Source organism: Arachis duranensis, chromosome 6 (assembly GCF_000817695.3).
Source record: "Arachis duranensis cultivar V14167 chromosome 6, aradu.V14167.gnm2.J7QH, whole genome shotgun sequence".
Classification (NCBI taxonomy): domain Eukaryota; kingdom Viridiplantae; phylum Streptophyta; class Magnoliopsida; order Fabales; family Fabaceae; genus Arachis; species Arachis duranensis.
Window position 1 is genome coordinate 108,039,455 of NC_029777.3, and position 16,746 is coordinate 108,056,200.

At 29.5% G+C, this 16,746-nt stretch overlaps 3 protein-coding genes across 4 annotated transcripts in view; 1 reads left to right on the forward strand and 2 right to left on the reverse strand.

The window, feature by feature from the left end:
* LOC107495793 (pre-mRNA-processing protein 40A) overlaps positions 1-3,776 on the forward strand; it is a gene marked incomplete in the record, with an annotated part of 9,307 nt that extends 5,531 nt beyond the window's left edge. Inside the window, 13 exon segments of the mRNA XM_052262848.1 lie at positions 1-37; positions 506-586; positions 695-787; positions 859-912; positions 998-1,114; positions 1,199-1,297; positions 1,644-1,691; positions 1,790-1,882; positions 2,445-2,552; positions 2,646-2,710; positions 2,822-2,924; positions 3,095-3,403; positions 3,494-3,776. Coding sequence (XP_052118808.1) covers positions 1-37; positions 506-586; positions 695-787; positions 859-912; positions 998-1,114; positions 1,199-1,297; positions 1,644-1,691; positions 1,790-1,882; positions 2,445-2,552; positions 2,646-2,710; positions 2,822-2,924; positions 3,095-3,403; positions 3,494-3,628 — 1,342 coding nt within the window.
* Positions 3,777-3,915: 139 nt separating this feature from the next.
* On the reverse strand, positions 3,916-6,315 carry LOC107495682 (uncharacterized). Of its 2 annotated transcripts, none has more exons than XM_021125520.2 (3): positions 6,011-6,315; positions 5,493-5,572; positions 3,916-4,459 (listed from the first exon to the last, which is right to left on the reverse strand). In XM_021125520.2, the coding sequence occupies exons 1-3, from the start codon at positions 6,304-6,306 to the stop codon at positions 4,272-4,274; spliced, it is 564 nt and encodes a 187-aa protein (XP_020981179.1). In that variant the 5' UTR covers positions 6,307-6,315; the 3' UTR covers positions 3,916-4,271. The 2 variants fall into 2 exon arrangements, with proteins under 2 accessions (XP_020981179.1, XP_015972339.1); XM_016116853.3 differs by having other exon boundaries at positions 3,916-4,462.
* Positions 6,316-10,372: 4,057 nt separating this feature from the next.
* Positions 10,373-12,507, reverse strand: LOC107495846 (60S ribosomal protein L10a). The gene is made up of 6 exons (XM_016117045.3): positions 12,438-12,507; positions 12,290-12,334; positions 11,880-12,099; positions 11,249-11,414; positions 10,813-11,018; positions 10,373-10,582 (listed from the first exon to the last, which is right to left on the reverse strand). Exons 2-6 carry the CDS (start codon positions 12,292-12,294, stop codon positions 10,529-10,531), a joined length of 651 nt encoding a protein of 216 aa, XP_015972531.1. The 5' UTR covers positions 12,295-12,334; positions 12,438-12,507; the 3' UTR covers positions 10,373-10,528.
* Positions 12,508-16,746: the final 4,239 nt, after the last annotated feature.

Below are 16,746 nucleotides of genomic sequence, written 5' to 3' on the forward strand. Positions count from 1 at the left end.
TTTATTTGAGAGCTACATGGTGGAACTCGAGAGAAAGGTGACAGGTTTTATCTTTTGTTTACATGTGTAATCTGAATCTTTCTAGGTATTATGTTTCATTTTAGTCTATATATATATATATAATAAACTCAAGAAGCCTGCATAAAATTTTTCGAGTGCTTTGTGTGGATTGTCCTTACTTAGTGATGCCAATTTTTCCTTCAACAGCCCTTAGCAATAAGGGGTAGTATGTGGGAAATGGGATTCTATCACATAGCTAGCCGAATTTGGGGGGAAAATCCCTCCCCCCGCGGGCTTAGTTGCTGTCGCTGCGTTCCACTTTAGCTTTTTTCATATTCTCCTCAAATTTGTATAGATTTTGTCTGATTATATATTGGGTGTAGGGAGAAGAATTATAAAATATTAGGTAGGAAAAACAGCTGTTTAGATTAAAATATAACAATATAGAGGTTAGGGTTTCACAATCAAAGATGTCTAAAATTTTATTCCTTGTTATGCTGTTTAGGAAAAGGAAAATGCTGCTGAGGAACACAGGCGGAATTTAGCAGAATACAGGAAATTCTTGGAGTCATGTGATTATGTGAAGGTACATATTACTTAAAAATGTTTAACTCTGTTGTAAACTTGTAATTGTTTCTATCTTCTTCAACGTGTCCTAATTTAGTCAATTTTCTCTTTTTGGGTTTCATTTTAGGTTCACAGTCCATGGCGAAAAGTCCAAGATCGGTTAGAGGACGATGATAGATATTTACGGCTTGAAAAAATTGACCGCTTGCTTGTTTTCCAGGTACAGCTGTTATAGTTATAGTTATAGTTGGCATATATCATAGATCTGTGTGCTGAGATTGGCATTGGCAGGACTATATTCGTGAATTGGAAAAGGAAGAAGAGGAGCAAAAACGAGTACAGAAGGTAGACCCTTAAAATGTCATTTGTTGAATTGTTGTGTCTTGGCCCATATGTTTGCATGTGTATTTATTTATATGACTACATATAGGAGCGAGTTCGTCGTGGTGAAAGGAAAAATCGTGATGCATTCCGCAAGTTGTTGGAAGAACATGTTGCTGCTGGAATTCTTAATGCTAAAACTCAATGGAGAGAATACTGCTTGAAGGTAGTACATATTTTCATTGTTTGTGATGAAAAGCTGGAATAATATGGTAACAGAAATACTTTTCTGGTGTTCACATTTTCCCAGGTTAGGGATTTTCCTCAATATCAAGCTGTCGCATCGAACACATCTGGTTCCACTCCTAAGGATTTGTTTGAGGATGTAGTAGAAGATCTTGAAAATCAGGTTATCTAATTTCTATTTTGAGTCATTTCTTTTGAATATTTATTGTTTCTTATCCTGATCAAATGGAGCAAGACTTAATTCTGTATTTTATGTTTTTTATTTTTTTCTGTTCAAATATTCTGAGTTTGATGTCAATAATTGTCTGAATTGAAATATATTTAAGAAAATACGATTTCTCATATATTTCCAGCTCCATTAATTTCTTTGATTGAATCTTCTCGGGTCATTTGTGATTTGGGAATGGAATAAATTCTAGTATTGTGAGTGATCTGTTTAACTTACCGTATTTGTTAAAATTTTTGAAATGTTCACATCAACCTAAAGTATTAAATTTCCGTGTTGACAGTACCATGAAGACAAGACACTGATAAAAGATATAATTAAGTCAGGCAAGGTATGGTCTAAGCATCAAATATATTTTTCTTTTGCTTTATCTGTAGTTTTTATTTTGATGAACAACCTGCTTCTCTGTTTCATGCGTTGATCAAGTAGATCACTGTAGTGTCCACTTCGGTGTTTGAGGAATTCAAGGCTGCTATCTTGGAAGAAGCTAGTTGCGAAACAATATCAGAGATCAATTTGAAGGTAATGTATTGTGGTTGTAATTTCTGTTATTTTAGTTTCATTTCTTGCTCCAAAAATATAATAATTTAAGAGTAGTTAAATTACTTTATGGAAATCAGAGATTAATAGTTACTCTCCCAATGTCTAAAGAGGGAATTTAATGAGGCAACACAATGCAAGAAATTGTGGGTATTATATTTTTGGATGTATAATATTTAGCTACTACATTGGAAACTACTTTCAGAAATCTTACATAAATTTAATACTATCAGCAACGTGGTGAAGAAACTTATTACATTAGTTTCAACTCTGTTCGTTATGGATATTGTTCTATGAGGATTTGCTTGGATATTTATATTTGATATTTGAAAAGAGAAAAGAAAAAACACTATCTCAGAATAAAATGAAATGTTTCCGTTGTCTAAGTTACCTCGATTTGAAATTTCCCATTCACTAAATTGCTGTATGGGTCTCTCTGTCATTCTTTTGATCAACTTCAATAAACTTAGTCACATGTGCATGCTGGAGATTGTATTCCTTTGCAACATGGATTATCAGATTTTGATTCTTTCTCTCTTTTAAGCTTATATTCGAAGACTTGTTAGAGAGAGCTAAAGAGAAAGAGGAGAAAGAAGCTAAGAAGCGCCAGCGCCTTGCTGATGACTTAACTAACCTGTTATATACATTCAAGGTAAACTGAGATTTTTCCAGTTATCTAATTCTTGTTTCTCATTATTTGACTGGGTAAATTATTACTAGAAAGTGTCATCATCTAATTTTGTAGGATATTACTACATCTTCAACTTGGGAGGATTGCAAGCCACTTGTTGAGGAGACACAAGAGTACAGGTACATGTTGTTCTCTGTTTCAAGTTACTGAGTCGGTTGTGCCATGAATACTGTTGTTGTCCATCCTGGAAGTATTTGTTCTTGATGATTATGTCCTACACTTACTTATAGATCAATGGGGGATGAAAACTACAGTAGAGAAGTATTTGAGGAGTACATTACATACCTAAAGGAAAAAGCTAAAGAGAAGGAACGCAAGCGTGAAGAGGAAAAGGTGTGCAAATCTTATTTATCTGAGTTTTTGGTTTCATAACTTATTTGAATTGGTTGTGAGAAGATATGGCTTCATAATTTAGAAATATGTCTTTTTTATTAACTTATTTTAAGGGTCTAGGGTCAATACACCGCATTTTATTCTTACAAAAAAAAAAAAATTATCTGCAGGCCAGAAAGGAGAAAGAGAGAGAAGAGAAAGAGAAACGGAAGGAGAAAGAAAAGGAAAAAAAAGAGAAGGATAGAGAACGCGAGAAAGAAAAGTCTAAAGATCGGCATAAGAAGGACGACACAGATAGTGAAAACCAAGATATTGAAAGCCATGGTTTCAAGGAAGAGAAGAAAAAAGACAAAGATAAGGAAAGGAAACACAGGAAGAGGCGACACAGCAGTGTAGAGGATGTGGATTCCGAGAGGGATGAAAAAGAAGAGTCTAAGAAATCACGAAAGCACGGCAGCGACCGAAAGAAATCTCGAAAGGTCATTGATATTTCTGCATCATCTTGATTGTTAGATTTTACTTGTAACATTTTAGAATAAGCATGTGAAATGAATGCAACTATCTTGCAGCATGCAAACTCTCCAGAATCAGACAATGAAACCCGGCATAGAAGACACAAGAGGGAGCACCGTGATGGTTCCCGGAAAACCGGGGGCCATGAAGAACTTGAAGACGGGGAACTCGGTGATGATGCAGAGATTTAGACGCTAGGTTGCTAACCTTTTTGCAGTTATGAGATTCAGAACTTTGCCTGCATCCTTTCAAGACTTGGGTTGTCTAATATTAGTTTAGTTCTTTTAAACTCCCCTTTTCTTGGGGAACATTTATGTTTAGGATATTTGACTTCAAATGTAAAAAATTAGAATCTGTTGGTTCTCCTTGGATTTATCAATTAACAATAACATGTCCACTTTTACGAAGTTTTTTGAGTACTTGTGTATTTGCAAGTCCAAATTTTAAAAAATCAACTTTAGTTCTACAAGCTGAACAATGTGCGGATAATTTGACAATTATTTCCAAACGCAAGTAATAAGCAGATTATATCTGAATTAGTTTTCCAAATCAATTAAACTATAACTAAAATCATTTCTCCAAAGTAGGAGAGCTTTTTGTGTGTTTGATTTCTACTCTAGGATTGGTCTGCCTAAGTTGCTATAAATTCTAATACAATTTCGTTGTTAATACCTTCCAATATATGGTCAGTGATCTCAACACTAATGGCTTTCACTTGTTCCTCCATGTTCCTCCATTCGTTTATTGAACTCAAGTAATCCATAGTCTTGAGGTTTGCACCTTGCCGACCGCATTCTTTTTTTCCCTCACAAATGGGTCCTTTATAACATTGTTTTACCTTTTCTTGCTTAGTTGGAAGACCACTATGGAAATATCTCTCTCACGGGCACATAGCAGTCTTTTAATCTTTTGAACTACCTTTTTGGACGTATTTGGCCGAATAAGAAACTCTGCTGATTGCTTATTGGTATTGGTACAATTCTCTTTCTTCACTGACTCTCCAAGTAAATTCCATATGGCAGCTACTGTTTCATCAGCACATCATACTCATGAGTTCATATACAATGATAAGTCATGTTATTTTAACATAGTGTTTTAGATTAAATGTCACTTTTAGTTATGTAAACGTCAAAATAACATATTGGTTTCATCAACAGTATAAATCCATCAATTTTGTTGAATGATACATTAGCATGCAATGCGATTTATTAACAAAATAGTACCGATTTGTGAGAGACTAAAATATCTTACAAAACATAATTTTAAGAGCAACTCCAATAAGATATTTTTTTAGTATCAATTTTGATTTTTATAGTAACTGAACTGATTTAAAATTGAAATTTACATTTGATATAATCTTTGAAATACTGTATTATTTTAAAAAAAGATTAGTAAAATACTGTTATTTATATATCTATTAAATCTATTAAATGAAACATTGTAACTTTGTTATGTAACGTCGTTAAATTGAAATGAAATCAAGCATTAGAGTGACGAATTTCAATTGAGTTTCAAATCAATTTTATGATATATGGTCTCACAAATGTTTATGTGGTATTGTGCGGAATCCAAAATAAAATGAAATTAAAACTAAGTATTGGAGATGCTCTAAGGACTAATTGATATTTTTGAAATTTTAAGATGTAAAATGTGCATTAATTGTAATTTTATGGACCAAATTATACACTTACTCGTTAATAATCATATTCAACTTGCATAATGAAATTCATACTTATTTAAGCTATTGTTCACGGATGTCAATGACTGTCTAAAACACAATGTGAATAAAACATTTCTATTAAAGAACATGACTCAATATTTTTACTATTTCCGTTTTTTTCTTCTTTGGGAATATACACGTAAAGAAAGAAATATTTGAACATGGGAGATTATACTGAAATCCACGGTGAAAAAACCGCAACTAGTCATATCTTAATCAATAATTTGGAAACAAAATATTTAGGGTTAAATATTATATAAAGACAATAATAATATAGATTTGATGCAATAAAAGTAAAAGCTGTGTTTGTATATGATAATGGCAAAGATATTTACCATGTGGAATTCTGTATACAGGTATCTTTCCCATTGAAACAAGGCTACTCTCTATGCGTTTCTGGTGCTGCCTTCCAATGCTTATAACAACAAAAGAAAACAATATATAAATTTAAAAATTAAAAATAAAGATAGATTAAGTCTAAATGTTACATATGAAACCTTACAACATTGTCAACCAATTAAATTTCTGAATCTATCAACAATACTATGTTATGCGTACACCAAAATCAGCAATTAGTATAATATACATATTAAAATATAACATACATATTTATACATATACAAATACTATACAAATACATAGTGGCTGATTTTTGGTGTGCACATAGTATTTCTGTGAATTTATATAACTATTAAAATAAGAGATAGTTAAAAGTTAAGGCAAATATTTTTGTTGACGTGATAAATTGGTAATACATTATTATCTATATTAAACTTTTTTACATTGATGCATTCAAATTAAACACTTTAAAAGATTTGTAGTTAAAAAACATATTTAAGGATTAGATATATACCTCTGAAAAGTTTCTGTAGAAAACAAATTGTGATCTTCATTATTATTTGGCCATAAGGAATTTCCGTTCTTTCCATATGGTAGAAGAACTTTGTAAAAAGGAAGCATAGCCTTTTTTCTCTTTCTTGATTTCTCATCATTAGAACTCTTATTTCCATCAGAATCTCCATTGAATCTTTTCCACCATTTTGAAGAGTGTTGTCTCTCAAGAAGGTAAACCTCTAATATGAAAGGTTCTTGTTGCTCAGTGAGAAAATCTCTAATCCTTTTTTGTGGTTTGGTTGTTGATGAAGCCATAGAAGGAGGCTAAAGTTTGAAGGATAAGTAAGTAATAATAAAAGATGTTGCAATTAGCATATCTGAAAGTTGAGGACAGACACTATATAGTCACAATAATATATGGAATGTTTTGGAAGTTAATGAAGTCACAAGCAATGATACCATACAATGTAATTAGGTACAAACAATATTATTATAAGAGTAATCACAAATTGTCCTTCAAAATTTTTTTCCTTTTTTTCCCAGATAGAATTTGAAAATAAGGATAGAGATTCAAATTCTTATTGGTTAGAAATTCATTTTGACAATTGTTAATACGTTCTGAAAAAAAATAAGTACATTTATAGATTTGTTTAATTAACGAGTGCAGCACTCTTTATTTAGTAAAAAATATTTAAGAATAATCCATCTAATTTTTCACAATTTCAAAAAGGTCAAACATCGAATATCTTTTATGTGTTAAATTTTATATGAAAGAATTAATTTGTCAACTTTTTACATTATCAAAGATGAATTTGTCATTTTAATATCCAAAACACAACTCTATTCTCCATGTTTTTTTTTAGAAAAAGACAAATAGATCATTGACCTTTTGATCCGTCGACATTTAAGTTCTGGAAAATTTGAAAATACATTTAACTCCCTACCTTTTCAAAACATATTGATCCCTCATGTTCACTTAGATCTGTCAGACTCAACAGAAAAATTAAACATGATTTTCGTTATACTGGCCTAGTTGATATGGATGCACACTTGAGAGAGTTTTTAAAATTTGATAAATTAGACTCATATATTGATATGTCCAGATTTTGAATATTTCAGGAACTTAAATGTATTTTTAAATTTTCAGAGACTTAGATGGGACTAAGAAGTCAATGATCGATTTATCCTTTTATCTTTTTTCCAAAGGTAAGAGTAAAATTCGAATCCGCAACATCTAGGTAAATATGTGGAGACTATACCATTTGAAATATAACTCGTTGGCCTATCCTCCATATTTAGTTAAGAACAAAATAATGGATTTACTCATCATAAAATTTAAATTAAAATTTTTCTTTTTAGAATTGTGCATTAGTGATCAACACACATTTAATAATTATTATGGTGGTTTAACTGAAATGTCCCGGCCAAAAGTTAAAAAATATCGAATACATAATAAAAGTGATGTAATATTGATGTGTGTCTTTCTAGAGATTTTTTGGATGCATATATGTCTGATGTTAATGTAGCAGTCATTTTTTTTAGGTTAAGAACTTCCTCCAGCCTATGATATTCAATTACCCTTATTAGTTAATATGGATTCACTGCATGTATCGTCCATTCAAGAATGATTAATTCCAATGATCAAGAGAATCTTGGTTTCAAAATTTCAGTCCATACAAAGAGAACAATTATTCAGAGTAGCATCATATAGGACAGAAAGCTAAGAAAGAATATAAAATGCATGCATGGTAGTTATATATTAAGAATATTTTAAAATGAGGTGTCACTTTGGTCTTTTTTATACAAACATGTATGTTGAAACTTTATTTTCACTCATGTTACTTTCAACAATCATCACGGACAGACAACAAAACATTTACACTATTTCGATAATTTATACAATGTTGATATTTGCAATTTTGCATAGGATTCAAATCTTGTTAAAATTATTTTTAAAAAAATTAATTCAATTCTTTATTATTTACCCAAATAAATAGAGTTTCTTTACTTTTTATTGATTTCAATGGTAAAGATGTGATTTGTCAAGTTAGCAAGAAATATATTCATTTTGTAAATATGTAAATTTCATATTTAGTCGTTTTTTTTAGGTTGGTCTAGTGGTTAGCTCACTAATCCGCTTAAACACATGTTGGGAGTTCGAATCTATTTTTTCATAATCTGAAGTATTATATGACTAAGTTTGAAAATTAAAAAAAAATTCTAAAGAAATTTAGTACAACTAATGGTCGCCTAAATAAATTTGATAAGTTTGGTTAGTATTTATTTGACATTGTAACTAAAATTAAAATGCACATTTGAGAAGATTTATAGGTTGTATTATACTATGTTTATAAGAATTTAAGAATCAAAGTATACCGAAGCCTAAGTTAGAGAAAACATAAAAAAGTTTCCCTTTACTATATTCTGTTAACTATGAAAATTGAATTAATATATTTTTTAAAAAAGATTATAATTTTTTAACTTTATGTCTAATGGATATAATTGAGGAGAGAGATGGAGGATATTGTCTATCCACACTTGTTTTGGTTATTCAATATTTATTTATTTTCAGTAAGGTTTGGGGTTCAACTTTTGTCAATAATTGAAAATAATAGATTAGCTAACACTAAAAGGATCTTATACTAATAGTTGATAGGGATTTTTTTTAATTAGTGATTTTGTTCAAAAAGAAAATCAACACATCCATTTTAGTGTAAATTGAAAGGATAAACTCATTTAAAGTAAGTTATTCTTAAAAAGATGAGAAACTGAAAAATATTCACTCTAAGATCTTTAAAGTGTATTATGTGCTAAACCTCCAAAATAATCTAAAGTTAGATACCTCTAATTTCTCAATGTAAATACAAGTGCACTTTCTTTTAAGCTTTCTACTTATGTTGAAAACTACTTATTAGTTCAAATTTCAGAATCATTATTTCCATTTTAGCGAAATTCTTAAAAAGGTATCAGTAAATGGCAAAAATGCAATGCAAACGACAATTCTATTTTCAGATGAGGTGTGGGTAAGAAAACTGGAAAATGAAATAGTACTCACTCCTCAATTAATGTAATTATTAGGCTATATATATTGGTTTTAGTTCTTGTTTAAAGAAACATCTAAGGAGTACCAATCTATTTGGTTTTTATCAAAAGTGGTACTTTTGGCTTAGTAATCTCAATTGAAAAGATAGTAGCACCCACTAATTTTGTATTGTCTGCCTTCAAATCTAAATCCAATCTTAGTCCTTTTTTAAATAATAAAAAAAATATCTATATTAATCAAAGCTTAGTTATTATACTTTATAATTGCTTTGATGTGTCGCTATCAACCGTATATGATTCAATGAGGACCATGCACAAATATGTCCTAAGGTTATAAAACATTTATTGTGGGGTTTGTTAAGTGCTAAAACATTATTATCTAAAATTATACGGAAACATAATTTAATTTCTTTTAATCATGTGAATAACAGAATAACTCGTGAGATTAGGACTTGATAGATAACAAGGCATACCCACCAAGATTGGGTCATCAATGGACTATATCATTATACAAGCCACATATTTTAACTTCTATTTTTCAATGAATGTTTTGTCTTCATAAATTAAATTGTCCTATTGTCTTTTTTCTTTCGTTAGGATATACAGAAAACGGATTTTGCGGAAGCTGTTTATTTTATGTAAAATGATATATCCTCCTATTGTCATAATTACTAAAAGACCTTTTACAATTAAAAAAACATTAAATATATAAATATTTTCAATTTTTTTTGTTAATACAAATATTTTCAATTTAATACTATCGATCAAAAATTAAAAACTATGGGTGCATAACTATCTATTTTCATTTAATAATTTCATTCTTTTTGGCTGGAAAAGGTTTAACTTTCAACAAAAACAAAAACAAAAAACAAAAAATCCCTATAAACATATACTTCGTGGAATCATGAAAAAATAAAGGAAAAAAAACAGATATTACTTAGGGGTTCACAACTAAATTGACTAAATTGTTTCGACTGTCGAATGAATTGTTGGATGACAGAATTGACCCATGTCATACCATTTCATAGCTTTTTTCTATATACTCTCACACCTCTTAATAGGTAATCCACCTTATATGAATGAAATGTATCGACTGTGATTTAATTCCATTATGATCATCTAAAGTTATAAACTTAATGGAAATAAAAAGCACCAATGTAAAATAATAGTAAAATCTACAACGGTAGTTTATTGTACATGATTTACCAAGTTTACGATTGTCCTTCCGCTACAAGTATTAACTATTAAATAAGTCACAGACCACGTCGAAATGGAATAAAAAGATTAAAAAGGAAGGAAGTACCAAAAATAGGATCCAATGCCGGTAACCACTTTAGACTTTAGAGGCCAAACCATGAACGAAATATTAATAAACAAAAAAACTCATCCGACAAAACTTTAATAATATGAAAATATCTGTCATGCTAGTGAGATACTCAAAATCTTGATCATAATTTCACAGAATTTTAATTTCAAAGATAAAAAAACAAGTCTCTCAAAACACACGGTAAGATTTTCCCATGGTACTCTTCAGATACAAGCACCTAACCTGAAATAAGTAAAATAAATATTGCACGTTATATGATTTGGCTAGATGAAAGAATTTAAATACACCCATGGATTAAAAATAACAATACAGGGAATAAACACTAATCAACAAACATGCAAACTAAGTCAATAATAAAAGGGGTAATGTCATGAACATGTCAGAGATAGATGAAGAATGCAATAGCAATGCATCAAACATCGGAGGACGGAGGAGGACGGAGGAATACTTACGTTCTGCCAGTTCTTTTTCAACAGGGAAACAAGGAAGTTAACACTCAGTTGTACGTTTTGAAAGATTTGCTTTTCTTCCATACTAACATTGCCAACGGCTACTCCCATGCAGAGCACCTTCTTAAGCTGAAACTTGACCATAGCCTTTGTCTCATTAACTTTTGACTCGAGAGATTCTTGGTGGGTAACAAGTGTGGGAAACTTTCCTGCAAAGTCAGGAGGAATTTCAAAAGCAGCAAAAGGTGAAAACTGAAATTCAAGCGATACGCACAACATATAAGGTCTACCAAACAAAATGAACACTACATTCAGTAGACAATTAAAAGAACTATAAACAGGAAGACTATAATGTCACACATGAATAAAATTATCTAAATCATAACAATTTAACAAGTTTCTGGAAATGCACAAAAGTTTAAAATCCAAATATACATGCCTGCCTTGTTGAGACCAGGACCCAAGAGACGAGGAATCTGCTTAATGACTGCTTCAGAAGCCAAGAAAGCATGATATTTCTTGGCAAGTTTCTTCACCAATTTCTTATTTTTGTTAAGCTTTTTCAATGCTTCAACATCCATCCAATCCAATCCTATTTTCTCAGCCTGCAAATTATATGTTCAATCAACATAACAAACATGGCAACCATTACACACAACAATCACACATGCAGCACTGAAACACAACCAAAATATCACTTCCATCAAATCATAAAATGTCATTGCTCTCTTCAAGTGCAGCCAATGTGTCATTTCAAGATACTCCATTCATACAACAAAATGGAAAGCACAGCATTTGCAAAGTCATTCAAATCAAGCATCTCATTTACACACTTCAAATACCAGATTGTTACAAACGTTAATGTTAAGCCAAAAACTTCAATTAGATACAGCATTTTCTCACATAAATATGTAATTTCTACGAATCAACTTATTCTATCATATCCAATATAAATCAAGGGTCATGTATGACAATAACCAAATTACAAAAATAAAAGGAGCTACCATTTTACTTTTATAACTAAGAAGTCTTGATACAACAACAGAAAATGAATTGGAAGACAAGCTTACCTCTTCAACATGCTGAGCATCACCAAGCATGCAGATTTTCATCTTGGGCCTTGGGATGTGTGGCAACTTTACAGAACCACTGAAACGCTTATCCTTCTGTGGATCATAGTTTTTGAGTCCAATTTGGAGCTCAATGGTCTCAACAAACTTCCTATTCTTCTCTTTCGAATCAGCCACAATTCCTGTGATGGCTTCTCTCAGCGCATCACTCTGAAGCTTACTATACAGTTCGCGCGCGCGCACACACAGACACACACACAAACAGAGATAAAATCAACACTCATATCGCGAATTAATTAATTTCACAAAAATTCAAGAGATTCATTTCGTTTTCACCAAACATTTATTATTAATCCATGACTAAAATGAGGGGAAAACATAAATCTTTGACAGTGGAAGCTAAAATTTACCTCATGGTTGAAGCTAGGGTTTTGTGGAATCAAGAGCTGCTAAAACTGCGAACAAAAATTGAAATGGAAAAAGAAAGAGTTGGTATTAGAAAAAACTAAACGTCAAAATCGAATCCAAATCAAAATGGAAAGAGGACTATTATTGTACCCTGTGTCTGTGTGAGGCGGAATGGAACAGAAGACAGTAGCTAGGGTTTTCGGCTGGTTATGGATATGACATATGAGCATTGGTTGGGTTGGGCCGAGTTGGGCCGGGTTAAGCTTCCAAATTAATTTAATATTGGGCTTAGGCCCATTACAATATCAGACACTGCATCTTTTCTTCTATTCTAATACTATGGTCCAAAAAGCCCCCTTGCCTTTTTTTTTTTTTTTTCTTGTTCTGAGTTGCTGTTGTTACGATTTTAGTTCTGACTTGCTGAATTAAATTATTGTTGTTGCTGCTGAATTATTGAATTATCGTTTAATTATTGATTTTAATTTTCTCACATAATCTCTTTGAAGTGATATAATGTTTTTATTTTACTTCACTGCAAGATTATATTTATTCACTGACACTGATTATATTATTTTCTTTTGTTATCTGTCTCTATTTCCTTTGATAAGTTAATTATTTATACCTTTTATTATATAATAGTTGTATTTGATTTTAATAGAAATAAGCATTTTGAACATTTTTTTTATATATATTCAATATCCGATTCGTAAATGTGTAAATCGGATTGAATTTGAGTATAAAAAATACGAATATTATATCTGATTTGATTCAATAAATTTATTACAGACTAAATAAAAATTTTGGTCATATTCAATTCAATCTAGTCGATGTGCAGTTCTATTTAGAACATGAAAATAAATTATTAGAAGAATAAAATAAATGACATTAATTTTAGATTACTAAATGAAATCTTCCAGTAAAATTTTTATTTATTTGTATTTTTTAATAATATTGTTATACGGGATAATATTCAATTTGATTTCTAAATTTGTATATGAGTCTCAATTTAGTCCCTAAAGTTTCAATTGTCTTTATTTAATCCCCAAATTTTACGAACATTACTCATGTTAGTTCTTGAAACAATTTTCAGTGTATAAACGTTAATAGAATGTTGTCATGAATAGGCGGACGCCGCGCTAGACTCTGTAAAATGATGTCGTTTTGGTTTTGACACTCAAATAACTCAAAAATAATATCATAAGTGGTGTTTATTGAAACTTTACTTAACAAAACAAGTGATACGACATCATTTTTTGATTTATTTGAATGTCAAAATCAAAACTACAACATTTTATGGCATTTAATTGTTCACTTCAACGTTCCATTAACATTTTTGAACTAAAAATTATCTTGGAGACTAATATGAGGCACATTTATAAAACTTGGATACCAAATAGAGAAAATTAAAATTTTATGAACTAAATTGAGACTAACGTACAAATTTAAGGACCAAATTGAGTATCAACTCATTGTTATACTTTGTCCTTCGACCTTGCCATTAAATTTTTTTAGTATATAACGAAAACAGAGGAAATATTTGGTATGCAATTATCCTTTTAAAATATCATTTTCAAAATATAATCTATATTTACGTATACAATATATAATTAGGAATATAGAAAATATTTTTTTTTCTAAAAATATTTTCATTAACCATATATAATTTATAAAAAAAATATGGTTTACTATCTTCAAAACAAATATTCTCTACATGCAATTCATTTTTTTATACAAATTTATACAAGTCATTTTATCATAATTCATCTCACGCGCCTCTTCTTAACACGTACAATCCACACACCTCTTAATTTAATTAATTTTTCAATCAACGCGCGAATATATAACTTTCTTTTTTGAAAAGATTTCATTTTCTTTTTCATATTTCGTCAGCATTTTCTGCCTTCTCTTCCTTCGTTTTCGTATGTTATCTTTTGTCATTTTCGTGCATTCTCTTTCTTTGTTTTTCTTGATTTTCTTCATTTTCTATATTCGTTTTTGAAATCAAGTTCCGAAATCATTTTGAAGATAATGAATGATTTAAGTTCAGATTGTCAACTGAACCATAGCAAAGTGGATTATTGTTTTGATTCTAATGAAGCGCCTAAGGTGTGGTTCAATTTCAGTTAATGTTTTCGTTAGTAGTTTATGATTAAGTAGGTGAATAATGTTGTGAACCTTGCTTGTGAAAATTGCTCTTCATTGTTGATTGTTTGAATTGAATGTAATATAGTAGTTCTGATGAATCTATTGCATTGTATATCAGATTTTTCGGTGTAAATCAGAAATATTTTGGTGTATTGGAGGGACTTTTCAGTGTATTTACAGGTTCTGACATTTTCAATTGAACGAGGGTGAATTGTATTATTGTTTTGAATCGAATCAAGTACTGAGGTGTGGTTTAAATCTAGATAATATAGTTTGTTTATCGTTTATGATTCTATAGTTGAATTGTTTTAGTTTCTATTTAATGATGAATTCTGAATCTTATTTTTTGTTATTTTTTATGATGACTCTATAGTTGTAGTTGCATTCTATAGTTTATCCTAGTTTTAATATGGTGTATAATGGACTATTTTTTTGTGTATTTTGCAGTTTCTGTGCGATGTTGATGAGCATTTTGTTCCAAAGGTTGGGATGACTTTTAACATGCTTGAAGATGCTGCAAAATTCTACAAAGATTATTCAAAAATTGCAGGTTTTTCTACAAGAGTTTGGAGCACAAATAAGAAGGAAAATGAAATTCTACACGATTGATTTCCTTAAGTTTTGGCGACGATTTTGACAGTTTCTTGAGAGATTTCGAGCGTCGTTTCAATCTTTAGGGTTGGGGTTTTGATCGAAGAAGAATAAGAACCGTCTTTCATAATGGTGAGTGAACACACTATTAAAACTATTGAATTAGTGCGTGTTTAAATGCTCGCATATGTAAGGGTTGTTATTGTTGGACTTGACCCAACTTGTATAACTTGTAAGCCAAAAAGGCTTGTATGTGTAGTATGCCTATAATAAAATAAAGTAGATAATAAGATAAAATAAAAAATAATATAAAATATTAAATGGTTGTAATTCAATCCGTATAAATGTATTATTTATAAATCATAATAACCAATATAAAAAGACTATATGTACACTAAAATCAGTTCCAATATAACATACACATTGAAATACAATATTATAACTAAGGTTTTAGAAATTGAATCAATTATTGAATTGCTCTACTTATTAGTTTATCTAATTTAAAAGTTCAATCTTGATTTAACCGAAATAACGGAACTATAATAAAATAATAAATAGAGTTGTAAATATTTAAGATTCTATAACTTATTTTTTGTTATCAACATGATCAATTTTGATACGCAAGATCTTTAACTCGAGACACTTACTTGGTATATACTAATAACAACACCACCACTAATAATTTAAACAATAACAACATTTATAACAAATATGTTTTAGTGTTTTACTGAGTATGAACTGTAAATATTATGGTAATGGCTAATTAGATAAGATGAAGAAATAATTTCATTGTAATAATTTTAACAGCAGTAAGAATTGCCCTATTTCTACTTACATATTCAAAATCAATATTTCATAAATATTTAAGAAAGATTGGATTTTTATATAAAAAAATTACATTTGAATCATCACAACTTACAACAAAATCCATTAAAATATATTAAGCTAGGTTATAATACTTATAACATCTATTTTTTTAGAATTTTTTTCGATGTAAAGATAAGGAAAATCTTAAGAAAAAACAAAAAAATAAAACACACATTTAAACACATCAAAATACTAAATTTCGCACAAACAAAAATATCAAAATGAGAGTAAGATAAAGAAATGCTTGAATCTACTAAAAATAAAAGAGAGTATATTCATAACTAAAAGTAGAATACATATTATAATTATATTTTAATATTTTTGACATAAAAAAGATTTAACTACAAAATTAAAAATAATGAATGAATCTAAATGAAAAGAAAAAAAATATAAAAATCTAATTGTAAATTTGATAAAATTACAGTGACTAATAGAATAATTAAATCTAAAAAATACTATGTGTACAAAAAAATCAATCATCTAATTAAGGTATGTTTAAAATGAGCACAATAATTATGTGCTTATTATTGGATGTGCCGCATTTATATAGAGCATTAAATTTTAGTAGACAAAAATCAAAGGCTAATATAGAAGAAGAGTATTGATAGACTCTAATAAATACAAAATATCTTAATACATAAATAAACGCTTTAAATGACAATACTTTAATAAATAATACTTTAAATGGCAACAAAAACTTTTATTCTTAAATAGTTAAATATAAAATATATGAATACAAGATATATGAGTTTTTTATTTATTAAGATTAATTATTATGTAAGAAATTTTTATGATATTAAAAAATTATATTAAAATAATATTTTAAACTGTAAAATAAAATTATAAAATAATTAAC

Excerpts from the sequence above, each read along its gene's own strand:
- LOC107495846 (XM_016117045.3), bottom strand. Across the intron at positions 11,019-11,248 it reads TCCTGGTCTCAACAAGGCAG|GAAAGTTTCCCACACTTGTT; the intron begins GCATGTATATTT and ends CTGACTTTGCAG. Across the intron at positions 10,583-10,812 it reads TGAAAAAGAACTGGCAGAAC|GTTAGGTGCTTGTATCTGAA; the intron begins GTAAGTATTCCT and ends TACTTATTTCAG.
- LOC107495682 (XM_016116853.3), bottom strand. The coding sequence starts at position 6,306 with ATGGCTTCATCAACAACCAAACCACAAAAAAGGATTAGAGATTTTCTC. Across the intron at positions 5,573-6,010 it reads TCTACAGAAACTTTTCAGAG|CATTGGAAGGCAGCACCAGA; the intron begins GTATATATCTAA and ends TGTTGTTATAAG. Across the intron at positions 4,463-5,492 it reads TGTATACAGAATTCCACATG|TAGCTGCCATATGGAATTTA; the intron begins GTAAATATCTTT and ends CTGATGAAACAG.